The sequence below is a fragment of the Poecile atricapillus genome, chromosome 18, assembly GCF_030490865.1.
Source record: "Poecile atricapillus isolate bPoeAtr1 chromosome 18, bPoeAtr1.hap1, whole genome shotgun sequence".
Taxonomy (NCBI): Eukaryota; Metazoa; Chordata; class Aves; order Passeriformes; family Paridae; genus Poecile; species Poecile atricapillus.
This window is the reverse complement of record NC_081266.1, coordinates 1,895,447-1,909,603: the sequence shown is the minus strand read 5'-3', so window position 1 is coordinate 1,909,603 and position 14,157 is coordinate 1,895,447. Positions and strand designations below refer to the sequence as shown.

General features: G+C 40.1%; 1 protein-coding gene across 4 annotated transcripts; it reads left to right on the top strand.

The window, feature by feature from the left end:
- The first annotated feature begins 733 nt into the window (after nucleotides 1-733).
- On the top strand, nucleotides 734-14,138 carry PYROXD1 (pyridine nucleotide-disulphide oxidoreductase domain 1). 4 transcript variants are annotated; one of them, XM_058853087.1, is made up of 12 exons: nucleotides 734-931; nucleotides 2,900-2,980; nucleotides 4,390-4,509; nucleotides 5,601-5,729; nucleotides 6,588-6,661; nucleotides 7,300-7,460; nucleotides 8,104-8,204; nucleotides 9,026-9,155; nucleotides 10,001-10,113; nucleotides 11,232-11,354; nucleotides 11,604-11,741; nucleotides 12,091-14,138. In XM_058853087.1, the coding sequence occupies exons 1-12, from the start codon at nucleotides 869-871 to the stop codon at nucleotides 12,337-12,339; spliced, it is 1,482 nt and encodes a 493-aa protein (XP_058709070.1). In that variant the 5' UTR covers nucleotides 734-868; the 3' UTR covers nucleotides 12,340-14,138. The 4 variants fall into 4 exon arrangements, with proteins under 4 accessions (XP_058709070.1, XP_058709072.1, XP_058709073.1 ...); XM_058853089.1 differs by having other exon boundaries at nucleotides 877-931; nucleotides 2,910-2,980; XM_058853090.1 differs by lacking the exon at nucleotides 734-931 and adding an exon at nucleotides 938-1,132 and having other exon boundaries at nucleotides 2,910-2,980.
- The last annotated feature ends 19 nt before the right edge of the window (nucleotides 14,139-14,157 follow it).

Genomic DNA, 14,157 nt, shown 5'->3' with positions numbered 1-14,157 from the left:
CCCCCCTGAAAGCAGCCCTTAGCAGGGCCTGCCCCTCCTCATCCTCACTGACCACACCTGGGGCTGCTGCACCCCTGCTCATCCTCACTGACCACACCTGGGGCTGCCCTGCCCCTCCTCATCCTCACTGACCACACCTGGGGCTGCCCTGCCCCTCCTCATCCTCACTGACCACACCTGGGGCTGCTGCACCCCTGCTCATCCTCACTGACCACACCTGGGGCTGCCCCAATCCTGCTCATCCTCACTGACCACACCTGGGGCTGCCCCAATCCTGCTCATCCTCACTGACCACACCTGGGGCTGCTTCATCCCCTCCTCATCCTCACTGACCGCACCTGTTCCTGCCTTAGACATTGGTTTACACAGGAATTTCACTAAACCCCACTCTGAGTCTCACTTTTGAGCAATTGAACAAAACCTTGCTGCTTTGATATTAAATATGAAGCTGAGTAATGTGGAAAAACACGAATGAAAATAGAAACAGGGGTCACTGCTGTGAGGCGCGCCTGGATCGGGCCCGGGCTATGGCATCGGGGAAAACCCGGACCGGAATACAGCGTGGAGGGGGGGGGGCGGAACCCGGACTGGATTTCAGCGTAATACGGAATGGGAGAACCTCGGACTGGATTGCGGCTCGATCCCGGAATGGGTGCACCAGATGGGTTTGATCCCTCTCTTTTGTACAGAGATGCACAGCAGATACGACACGCACGTTACATCAACACCACATGGGCGGGAAGGAGCCGTTCCGGGGCGGGCGCACACGGGCTGACTCCCGCGCACCGCGGCCCCGCGGGAGGAGAGGAAGTTTAGGCGCTGCTGCTCGCCGTAGGTGGAGCCGGCGTGGCCGGGAGCGGAGGCTGCCATGGCGCGGGCCCGGTTCGCGGTGGTGGGCGGCGGCATCGCGGGGGTCACCTGCGCCCAGAAGGTAACGGGGGCCTCGCCGCGCCTGCTCACCGGGCTCGCCCGCCCCTTTCCCCCGCTCCCCGCCAGCCGGGAATTGTCCCCAGGGATGCGGGAGGCTCCCGACCCCGCGGCGGAGCCGCAGCGTGCCGGGGCTCTGGGGCCCGTGTGCAGCCGCCCGGAGCGGCTGTGAGCTGCTGGAACCGGGCTGAGCGGCACCGGCACGGTGAGAGGCGTAAACCCCTTCAGGGTCAGCTTGTGCACGGCCACAGAAACAGATCTACGCTGCATCAATATCCGCATGTGTGCTGTAGTTCCATACTCTGTCCTAGGCTCCCCTAATTCCCGTTTCTTAAAAACAATTTGTCTCGCTTGAGAAAACAACAAACCAAACGCAGCCCCAGGGCAGCAGTATTGTAATGTAACGATGTTTATCTGTGTAGAAATACATCTCAAGAGGTTCAAACTTGGTACGGTTATTTTGAATATCCTTATCTCCTTCATAAAAGGAGAATTGCAGCTTCATAACTGCACAAAGCTGGCACTCTGTGCCCTGATTTAGACGCCAGGGACTTCAGGATCCCTGCAGGAATTGTTCCTTAGAGCCATAAAGAGTTGTGCTGCAGCTGAGCTGAGGGCTGCTGTGATGTGCTCCTTTTTATTAACGCTGCTTATTTTTTACAGGCTCCACGTTTTAGAGCTCTGTACCTCATCCATTCCTCTGTGAGCCCAGGCTCTGAAAGTATAAATTGATCTGTTTCTTGGTCTCAAGGTTTTTGATTATTTTAAAGTAACGGTAACTAGAGGTAATTTTGTACCTGTAGAATGAAATCATATGTAGAATGAAATGATGAGGAGTATTTTATCTGTATCAGGAAAATTAATCCACAAACACCAGAGGTTTATGTCCAAAAAGGAGACAGAAGAGTCCTTTTATTTTATTCAAATAAAGAGAGAGGCCATGGGGCATTCCCCTGGGGTCTCTCAGATTTTTGGAGGACACGGCCTCCTTTTTATCCTGATCTCCTGGCCACATTTCCCTCTCTCTTTCCCCATTCACTGAGGTACTTGAGAGGTACAGAGTTCCCAGAACACCTGATACCTAAGATTCTCCCCCAGTGAATAACCCTTCCTTTTAATCTTTAATTCTTACCGAATTTATTGCTTTTCCCCATTGTTTCTTTCATCTTTCAATATCCAATTTCATTTATCAGCAAACCTGCAGTTTGTTTGTGAAGGCAAATATCTCTTTTTTCCGTTTATCAATCAGTGGAATCTTTCCCATTGTTTCTTTTATCTCTCAGTGCCAGTTTTATCTACCAGCAGACCCACAGCTTGTTTGTAAAGACAAATCCATCATTCCTCTCATCTGTTGGAGCTGCAGAGCACCATACAGACTGTGTTTTGGATGCATGTGTTCTCTGGTGATGTTGGGGTCCCTCTGGATGGCATCCCTTCCCCCCAACAGCACCACTTGTCTTACTGAGCAATGCACATTTAAATTGGGAATTCTTCCCTTTGGCTTGGGGCTTTATAAGGCTTGCAGTGCTTAATAGCACCCTCAAGATGATCTTTTAGTTTACTAAATAGGGTATAAAATATCCAGGAGAAATCAGCATTTCCTCTGTGAAAAGGAAACCTGCAAACAAGTCACTGCTGTGCAGTAAAAAAATGTGTCCTCACCAACTGGGTGTCTCCAGAAATCACATGATCATAGTCTGATCCATCAGATGGCCTTTGGAATATTGTGACAATAGTCCTTTACACTGTGGCTGCAGTTCTTGAAGGTATATTTAAGTGTGATTGAAATAAATGTGTCTCCAAATTCTCTTCAGTCCTTATCCTTCTGTTACCCTGAAGCAGTGTTTTTTCAATTAAGATTCCACAAAATCAAAACAATGTATTAAGACGTACTGCTTTTCACCAGTAGTTTTATAGAGTTAAAGAGCAAGTCTGATGATGGCTCTGATCATGGTTTCTGTTTCTTTACAAGCTGGCTGCAGAATTCCCATCAGAAGACATTTTTTTAATGACAGCTTCTCCAGTTATAAAGGCTGTAACTAATTTCAAGCAGGTAAGAGAGACTTAATTTTTCTTACAGTAAGACATGTTCAAAGTTCATATGTGCAGATAATTTAGAACTCAATGGTGAAAATGCTCATGACTTTGAGCTTGTTTTCATATTAGTGTGATTGCAGTGGTATTAGGATTGATGATCTGTTTTATAGTGGTGTTAGGAAGACTGACAAGCTATTTTATAATGATTAGTAATTGGTGAATATATTCACAGCATTCAAGCAAAGGTTAAACCAGGTGTTTACATGGGTGAGGTGTGTTCAGACTTACTGAAGTTTTATTTCACTGCTTTATTAATGAGTGACCTCTTTTAAGCACTGAAATGGTATTGTAGTCTTGCTCATGTTTGAATTTGGGGCAGAAACAGCCTTCTGACAAAGTAGCAAAAGAAGGAATAGCCTTCTGGGGAATTGCTTTGAGCTTTATCTACTCCAACAGCTGCTGATTCAGTGACAGCTTTCCTGCTGGTTTGAAAAATAAAATCAAATGCATGCATGAATTCAGATTTGTGGCTAGTAGGGTCATTAAGCTGAGTGTGAGAGCCTTCTGTGAGATTGTTGGAGTAACACGTAACTAAAGAATGCTTTCTGAAAGTGCTGAGAGCAGTGCCATGAGTGTCCAGTAAAGACATTTGCACAGGGCAGAGATGTCAAGTCTGTGATTCATATCAGCAGAAATTTATGTATCTGAAGAATAAGGGAATAGCTGAGAACTACTGGAAGACAGCAGCATCTAAGTTTTGGACATGAGCATCTTAATTTCTCTCTGAATTGCAAGCATGGTGTGGCTTCTGGTTCCTAGCTGTGTTCCAAACTCTGATTATTCAGTAAAGTAGCAGGCCTGGAGGTTTCCATGCAGCCACTCTCTTTTAGAAAAAACACAAAATTGTCATCACTTATTTGAATGTTTTTCAAGTTCTGGTTTACCTCTTTGGGGTTTTTATTTTGTTTATGTTTGTTTTCTGTTTGATGTTGTCCATTTCCCCTGAGGTCTCTGAAATATCAGATAGTGGGTCTGGATGAGTTTTTTTATCAATGTTACAAAAAGAGAAAAACAGAATTTTAACACTACATCATATAAATTAAAAAGCAGTGTTAACAACTCTGATAATAGACTTCTTCATGGAATAAAACACTGTAGCAGTTAGAGCAACTGTCAGGGTTCTCCATTTTTGCTTAATCTGTATCTTTAGGATTAAAATGTACTCTTTAACCAGAAACAGGCATGAAAAGATTCTGTATTGAAAAAGGAACCTTTAGCAATTACATGGTAACACATTTTCAGACAGTATGGGCTTTATGTTGTGACTTTTTTACTGGAAAATAACACAGCGCCTTCTGTCAAAAACTTTAGAAAAAGAGGTGGATAAATGATCCATATTTTTAAACACCTCTCTTTCTCCTACAGGTCTCCAAAACACTTGAGGAATTTGATGTTGAAGAGCAACCAAGTTTTCTATTAGAAAAACAATATCCCAATATTAGAGTTATACAGTCTGGAGTAAAACAGTTGAAAAGTGATGAACATGTAAGCTAAGGTTTTCTTTTTTATTTTGTTTTTCAAGTGATGTATATAAAAAATAATTTAAGAAGTAGCTAAATGTTTTGGGTGAGAAATTTTTTTCAAGAACATTTTGGTTATAGAATTGATGAGTTATCAAAATTACAAGAAAATACTTCCTAATTCTAATTTCACTTACTGCTTAACACTGTTTTTCAAGTAGAAATATATACAGAGGACAAAGTAAATCTTGAAAGAACCCAAATTTCCACTGTTGCAAATATGAGCAATGGACAGCATGTACATACCCTTGTTAGCTCTCTGTCAACTTGTTATTTTTCACTTCAGCATATATAAGAAACTAACATTCACATCCAGAACTGGTTTTGCTCACTTTTAAGGTTTGTGGAGATGTAATTTCAGGTAGATTCTGCTAACATTCTGAATCCAGTGATTTTCTTGTATCATTACTAGGATAGTGTTTTAATATAGGTCTTAGTGGACACAAATAATTAATGTATGTGAATTTGGAGGATCTTTTGCCCAAAACCACTTTCAGCTATGCAACTTCAAGTTTGTAGAACAACAAGTAATGTCTTAAAATGTTAAAAATTAAGGTATTATTTCTCAGAATGATACAGCTTGTTTAGTGCCTCCACTTTTTCTTCAGCAAAGATTTGCAGTCTTTCTAAACTGTGTCCTGTCCTGTGCCTGGTTAACTCAGAGCTACTGCTGTTGAAATATTTTGAATGAGATTCTCAATTGCTAATGTATGGTAGTGCATAGTTCTGTTCCTGGGGCCTGAGAGACATTTGGTCACATAGAAAACACAGAACTCTTTTGGCACAGCCAGTGAGTACAAAGTGCCACCAAGTGGTAAACTTGATCTTGCTTCGAGTGCACTGTGTACACTTCCCATTGTCACATATCTCTGGTGAGTGTGATGGGAATAAATGATACACAATAAGAGTATGAAGGCTTGTTCCTTAAAGAAGCCCCTTACAGCTTTTAGTATCTGCAAACTACTGTGACATTAAGGAAAGAGAAAGCTGATGTTCTCTTAGATGTTTTGATTTAGATGAATTCTCTTAGTTTCCTTTTCTCTTCATTGTTAACAGAAAATTTACACTGAAGATGGGAAAGAATACATATATGAAAAGCTTTGCCTGTGTGCTGGAGCCAAACCAAAATTAATTGTTGATGGGAACCCCTATGTATTGGGAATCCGGGATACTGACAGTGCACAGGTAAATGTGTTCTGGACTTAAAAATGTGTAATATATTCCTGGATCTGATGCAAAATACCAGAATTATTGTGGAGCGAAATGGAGAAACAGAAAATAATGCTTGTTATTATATATTCTTAAATAAGAACATTCTCACAAGCAGAAAAACAGCCTTGTAATGCCACTAAATTAATTAGCCACTATATTTGTTAAGTTTTTAGATAGCTCATACATATTATTTCTAACATGATAATATGGAATAAACAATATTTTTTCACCTTCCAGGCAGAATCCATTTGAAAAATATAAACAGGAAGTAGGCACCAGTAGAAATTTCCCTGGGAAGGTGTGTGTGATACCTGGTACAAAGAGTTGCTTCTTACAGTGGAAAGCTACTGAAGGAATTTCTTTTTATTCTCTTTTAGTTCTACTGGAGCTTCTCCTCTTTTTTCAGAAAAGAGTTAGATATAGTCAAAGATGTGGAAAAATTTTCATCTGAGAAATGACTTAATGAAATAAAAATTAAACTTGGAAGGGAAAGGTGAAGTTTCACTGCTAGCTCTTGAGCATTAGAGGAGGAAGGGTGAGCACTGCTTCTCCATAACATGGAACTGCCATTCATCAAATGAAGCTGGACCTTGAGGATAAAAAAAGGAGTTACATTTTCAAGTAATCTGAAGTGAAACTGAAATTGTTGTTTGTTACAACAGCTTCTGTTACAGGTCTGAGCTATATGTCTCATTGCTCTCTAGCTATATGTGTATCAGTAGTCTGAGAAAATCAAGGCTAAGAGCAAGAAAATACTAAAAAGTATATAGTTGATTAGTGTGAGGGAACATGCTCTAAGTTCTAATTGACATTTTTCCTTTCTTAATGCAGGCTTTTCAGAAGAATTTGGCTCAAGCTGAGAGAATAGTGGTGGTAGGAAATGGTGGGATTGCCCTTGAATTAGTGTAAGTGAACAAAAAATACTTAATCAAATAAATTGTTTAACAATGCAAAGCTAAATCTAGTGTACATGGGTTTGGGAGAAGGTTGACTTATAAAATTGTATCTCTTAGAGCATGTAGTGGCAAAAGTGATTAGAGGAGTTTTTTTTGCAACATAGTGGTTCTTACTGGCACATAAAATTAGGAAAGCTCCAAAAGTAGCTTTGACATATAGACATCAAGAATATACAGTTCATGTTCCATATGCAAACAAGATACAAGTGCTTGTTTTTAACAGTGGGAGTCTGGCAGAAATGCACTTCTTTTTCATTATGGGGAGCAGAAAATACTAATGTAATTAGAATTATAAATTTGATCTTCCCCCCCCACCCCTTACCCCAGGACAGTCAAGGTTGTGCTGGTGAGAAATTACATGTCAATTTAAAGAGGTCATGTCAAGAAATGACATGTCCACTTAAAGAGGTATTTTTTTAATGGGTTCATTGTGTAAATATTTAGAAGTGCATTTGATAGGTTGGAAAGTTTTGGATCCCCTAGTTCTGGCTTCTGGAAGGAAATTTGACATGCTTCTGCTTGTGTTGTGAACATTCAGATCCTTTTCAGGCAGTCTGTCACTTTATCCCTTGTTTAAATGTCCACAGGTATGAAATTCAAGGCTGTGAAGTAATCTGGGCTATCAAAGACAAAGCCATTGGGAACACCTTCTTTGATGCAGGAGCAGCTGAATTTCTCCTTCCAAAGCTCACTGCCGAAAGCCAAGAGGCTCCAATTGAGTGTAAAAGAACCAAGTACACAGTGGAAGGTATGGGGTTTAGTTTCCTGACACTGCAGCAGCAACATTTCATATTGAAGATAGTCTTAAAATCAGTCAATTTAGCAGTGTGGAATAAGGCTTACTGTTATCATTAATGACATTTCCTTCTTCAAAAACTGGGAGTAAAAAAACAACATAAAAACCCATTCTGAATTTATGTAGACAGAATGTAATACAGTTTCTTGTAAACTGTAAAAAAGTGCTTACCTTTGTGCCAAGTTTATATTAATTCCCTGTATTCCTTCTGCTGAAGAACTTGTTCTGTTTTCTGTAATGTTTTGATGTGAACTATTTCACCATTATATAGGAAGGAGCTGTCACGTAGTAGGATATTGGGGGAGCAGGTGAAACTGCACAGAACATTATTACAGGTGGAGTGAAACTGCAGTCTCAGAAACAACAATTCACTAGGACTGCATGAACAAACATCACATAAACCTATGTATGACCAAAATCATAACAAAAAGAAGAGCATGGTTCTAGACATCAGGCCGAAAGAATAAGGATATTATGCTTTCCTCTTCCCCTTTGGCAGCCAGGTGGTATTTTTCTACTGAGAATCCTTGTTCTGAATTCTGAGGACAAGGAAGTGTGCACACTAAATCTGATATACTCCTTCTCTTTCCTTCAGGAAGTGAGGAAAAAGGAAGACTTACAGGAGCATGTGACAAGCTGGGCAGTGCCTTAGGCCCCGACTGGCACGAGGGCTTACACCTTAAAGGGACTAAGGAGGTATGGGTATAACCTTGCTGTTATATTTATTTGAGTGGTGTGGGCATGAGTACTGTGAAGAGTTCCGTGTTTGCAATAAAGCAAAAATCCTCGCTTTTTTTTTTTTTTTTTTCCCTTTCATTTCTGAATTCCTTAGGTGTTACATGTTTGTTTTGCATTTAAAAAATGACCTGTCAAGGGTGATCAGTCACAGACCAGCTAAAGGATGTTTAGCATATTTAGCAGCTGAATCAGTGGTGGTTTGGCTGTTGAAGGCTGTGGAACTGTATTTATGTAGTGGAGAATAAAACAAGGCCCAAAATCACAAAACAGTTTAGAGAAACAGGTAACTTCCCAACTTTTGGCTTGACACCAGAATGTGCTTGAAACATGGGTTGATGGTACAGAATATTTTTTTCTTTTTACATAGTTTAGAACATGGACTTATTATTGTTACCAAAATGTAATTTATGATGGAAAAAAAAAAAAAGAATTTGCAATCTTGAAAGACAGAAATTTATGAGTTTACTTTATTCTGTTCTGATAAGGTTTGAACTCTCTTCCTGTAAGCTTAGGGGAACCTGGATATGTTTTCTGGCTTGCTAGAAAAATCTAATTGTTATGAACTTTCAGATACCTGCTGAAAAAGCAGGTAAATTGCCACTGGCTATGGTTAGATCTGTGCCAAAAAGAGGAAAGTGTGGGAATCCATTTAGTGGGCTGGGATATATGGTGGGGGATTTTCCTGTTTAGTAATATCAGTTTAGGTGATGATATCCTTGCTATTATCAATCTTGTGATCACTAATCATTATCTTTGTAATTTTGTCAAATTTTATTTAGTTTTCTCATAAAGTACATATTGAAATACTGTGTGAAGTAAAGAAAATACACTTACAGCAAGAATTTATCCAGCTGCAACGAACTTCCTTGACTTTTCCTAAAGGAGAGAAAAATGTAGAGGCAGATGAGGGTGAGTGCAAGTGCTGATAAGATGTTGAATATAAATCTCTCTGCTGGAGCATGTTTGATCCTGTTTGCTGTTTTAAACCAAATACAGATTTGAAAAATAAACTTTCTATATCTATAAATTGAGGTTTAGCAGTTTACAGTGATCAAATTTATGGGCTACAATTAAATTACAAAATCTTATGTGCCAGACACTTTTTTCCACAAAGTAACCAAAATCCTGTATTCAGAATATTCCATCCTTAACAAAATCCATTAAAGTAATATTTTAATAGTGAAATTAAAACAGGAGAAAAAACCCATCAACATTTTGTATCAAAACTGAAGTAAATCTTCAAAGTAGAGGAAAATACCCCCTTTTTTAAATGAATAATTATGCCTGTAATTTCCACCTAATTAAAATGAATATTTAAAATACTGTTTTAGTAATCAGTTACTTTCAGCTTTAGTCAAATCTATCCTGTTCTTTTTGCTTTTGAGGCACTTCTGTGCATCTGTAAATTTCTTCATAAAAGAATATTTGGCAATTGCATACTTGAGAGAACATCCCACAGGACACAGTATTTACCCCCCTACAAACGAGGGCTTTAATTTAGGAAAATACTGAAGCAAGTTATTAGTAGGAGCTGAGATCCAAGATAATTTTTTTCTCAAGCTCTGAACAATGGTAAGAAAAGTTAATCTCTGATAATTTTTTCCTTTTTATTTTTCATTTTAATCTTTCTTTACCTATTCAGTTACCTCAAAGGTTTTGTGGGGTTTTTTTCTTTCATATCTAATCATAAGACGTAATTAATAAAGTAACTTCTGTTGGTTACATTCTCAGGGAAAATTTTCCCCCTTTTTCAGTGCTGTGGCCTGTATACGTGGAATTAACTAATGGAAACATTTATGGATGCAATTTCATTGTCAGTGCAACTGGAGTTGTGCCAAATGTTGAACCATTTCTTAATGGCAATAATGTAAGTATACTGATTTATTTTGGAGTTTTTCAAGTAAGTTGAAAGAAACTTTTTCAGCTGGTTTAGGCTTCTGTCATGAAACATGGATTGCTAAATATTTAAATATTGTGCACCATCTCAAAACAAGGGAGGTTTTGTTGATCCTGAGGATCAACAGGATACATGTATATTTGATCTGTGGTTTTGGTTTATTACTATTGTTCCCCAGCTGTATATAGACAGTATATACGCAGTATTAAGCCTATGCAAAGAGAGAAAAGCATCTGTATAATTGGCTAATGTGGCAAAAATGTAGAATAATTTCTGTGTTAGTTCTGTACCATGCTCTTACCTTATTAATCTTGACATTTGCTCCTGGAAAGGAAGCAACTATTTCCAATATTTTTTGTTGAGGTGCTCATGTTCATTGAGGGAAGTTACCCTGAGTCAGCACCCCAATGTGGATGGTGATTCCGGAGTTCGGAACTTCCATGTGAATTTCCACACCTTGAGATCATCATTTTGTTTCTGTGTTCAGTGTCTGCTCAGCAACAACTAAAACATCCCTGGGTTATTAACACTGTTTCCATCACAAATCCAACAAATAGCCCCATACAAGCTACTACTGAAAAATGATCCCAGACAAAATCAGGACGTTGGGGTAGTTTGGGTTAAGTGATGAGGTTAAGTGGGGTAGGTTGGGTTAAGTGATAATCTATCTGATTAGGCTGTGCTCTGGTTAAAGAAAAAAACGCTGAAAACATACATCTGATGTTGAGCCATGATGTATTTCCAGGCCTATGCTCTAAGCTTAGATCAGGAATTAAGTTTTTGCAATGGTATTTTCTTGCCTTGGCAGAAATACAAAGTGATCTCTTAAGATTGGGTGTCCCTGTAACACTCAGTGTGATTTTGAATTTGGCAAGCCCTGTGACTTCCCTGCATAGGTATCAGTAATAGTCCTTTAAAAACCTGTGCTGTGCTCTAGAAACAATAACAGTAAGCTTTGTACCTTCCATGGAGGTCTTGCCACTCGGGATAGTCTCATGGTAAACAATGAAGGAACAGCCAATTGCTTAAGGTGGAGGAAGTTGAATGACTTTGACTTCTTTCATTGCTGATGTGTGCAAACCCTTCAGTTTGCTGTGGGTGAAGATGGAGGACTGAAGGTAGACAAGCACATGCAGACATCGCTGCCAGATGTGTACGCAGCTGGAGATATCTGCACGGCAGCATGGGAGCCGAGCCCCGTGTGGCACCAGGTACATCCTCGCACGCGCGTGGTCCACGGGGAACTGCACACCAGCACACACACCAAGGAGTGCAAGGGGAAGCAAGTGGATAATCCTGGGTGGTTGATGGCAGAGTTTTATGGAGGTGGCTGGAAATGGAGCTGGCCAGCCCTTCTGAGTATAAAAAACAGAAAGTATGCACTGATACTCACTGCAGTGAGTGTGGCCACGGCACAGTGACGGTCTTGTGACTTAAATCTTCCCAATTTTCTCTTTCAGATGAGACTGTGGACCCAGGCTCGGCAGATGGGATGGTATGCAGCAAAGTGCATGGCAGCAGATGCTTTAGGGGAATCTATTGATCTGGATTTCAGTTTTGAATTATTTGCTCACATTACAAAATTTTTCAATTACAAGGTCAGTACAGTCTGATAGTTGTAAACCACTGAGTAACACATACTGCTTGCTTACATACACTTGCTGACCCTGAGCAGATACTTTAATATTGAGAAAACAGATTTTCTTTATATAGTAATTAATACTAGCTTAGATTTTCTCCATTCATACTAATGTGTATGATATTTCAAGAGGAAGATTTTTGAGTCCATTGTGTGTTTGCAAGCCAGTGACTGGGGGAGGGACCCTAGGGACAAATATTTCCCTATTTGCACCACATTTAAGACCAGGAACTGTTAGCAGCAGAAATGCTAAAAGCCACTGCAATGATCTTATGAGAGCTTTTTCCTTTCCCTTTTCCTTCTGCTAGGTGGTGGTTTTGGGGAAGTACAATGCTCAGGGCCTGGGCTCTGACCATGAGCTGATACTAAGATGTACCAAGGGACGCGAGTATGTGAAAGTGGTGATGCAGAACGGCCGAATGATGGGAGCTGTGCTGATCGGTGAAACGGACCTGGAAGAAACCTTTGAAAACTTAATTTTAAATCAAATGGATCTTTCAGCCTATGGTGAAGATCTCCTAAATCCAGATATTGATATAGAAGATTATTTTGATTGAACAGTACCCCATTCCCATTTTGTATGAAGCCTTGATACCAAGTAATACATCTCGAAAAACTGTTCTCTCAGGATTACCAGAAATGAGGGATAAATGCAATCCTCTATTAAGATTTTGGGTTGAGCTTGCCAAAATACTGACTGGTTACTGTCACAGGTACCAGCTAATGGTGCAATCTCTGTCGAGCTGGCTCAGATGAACAGAGAACAGTTTTAGGGCACAGGGTGCTCAGAGCTCTTGCTACCTGGAATGTGGGTTGCAAATATATGGCCTTACTCCTTTTTTTTTTCCCACCCCCCCCAATAAGTTTACTTCTGAAATAAATGTATTTTCTACTCAGTTAAGTACAGAACACAAGCTTTGCACAATGAAAGCCAGGATGAGATGTCAGTTGAGAGCAGCTTTTTAACTGCTTGTTCCTTCAGCTGTCAAGATGTTGGGGTAGAGCTGCACTGTATTGCATAGTGCCAGCCCTGGACAGCAATTGTTTCATCCTGGCTTTTGATTTTGTTCTATAGTTGCTGCCTGGGAGTTGCTATTTATTTTGGGTCAAATTCGGAACAATTTATTTTATTTACTCAATGCAAAGCTGGCAGTGCATATTGAGATTTGTCCCAGACAAATCACTTAATTTTTTCTTAGGAGAATGACTATTTTTAACTAAATTTTCAATTTTTGGCAAAGGTCTCAGCTGAAGGATGGGTGAAAGTGACTAAAGCCTATAGTCTATCACAGTTTTACCAGAAAAATAAAGATGAAGAGCATGTTCTAAATGTTATTAGTTTTATATTTATTAGACATGTAAGTGTAAGAGAGAAGAACTAAAATGCAACCACCCAGAACTTCTGTTCATTAGTGAAACTGAACATGCCTTTTTGATCTTTGGCTGCTAAGATGTTAAAAGTAAGAAAATAAAATTGAGTCTAGCACTCAGCATATGTGCCTGAGAATGTTTGCAAGCAGCAGTAGCTGTTTCTAGGCTGGCAGGTTGTCCTGTTTGTAGACTTAAATTTAGGTACTTCTGCAAAGCACAGAAGTCATAAATCTCTATTTGAATGACAATCTAGAGAAGTCCAATTTTAAGAGCAACAGACATATTTCAAAAGGATAAATACACATACTATTTCATTCAGAAATACATACAGTATTTCACTCAAACATGCCACACTGGGTGTAGGGACACATGTCCCTACTCAGAACTACAGAGATGGCAATGCCCTCATGAGCTGGAACAACCAGCACAGCAGCAGCTTTGACCCAGGACTCCAGAGGAAGGATGCTGGAGCATCCCAGTCTCCGTCTGTGGGATGTCAGTCCCTGGGGCTGGTGACAGCAGCTCCCCTGGAGAAGCAGCACCATGGCTGCAGTGGTGTCACTGGTGGAGAGGAGAGTCACCTGCACAGCAGGCAGAAGGAACAGGAGGTGACAGGGTCTTCATGCAGAGCTAAGGACCACCAAGTCCTGTGCTGCTAAGGAGGGAAACCTCCAGATGGCTCTCACGGGAGCAGTGGGTGGAGACTTCCATAGGAAGGAAGTCTGGAAACCTCTGGATCTCTGGCAGTCCTTTCCAGTCTGCATAAACCTGCCATAGTGTTACTATATACTACACTTCCAAAAGAGTTAAAAAGGCAATATTGTCATTATACAGATTTTGTAATCATTGCTGAATCTGAAGATAAGCACCAATTATTTTGATATGAAACACTTTTTCCTTCACTACTGGCCTTCTAGATTTGAGTTTTTTAAGATATTTGTTCCCTGTTCAGTGTTTATTAAATAAAAATACCATTACTAAAGCACAAATTGAACTTACACACT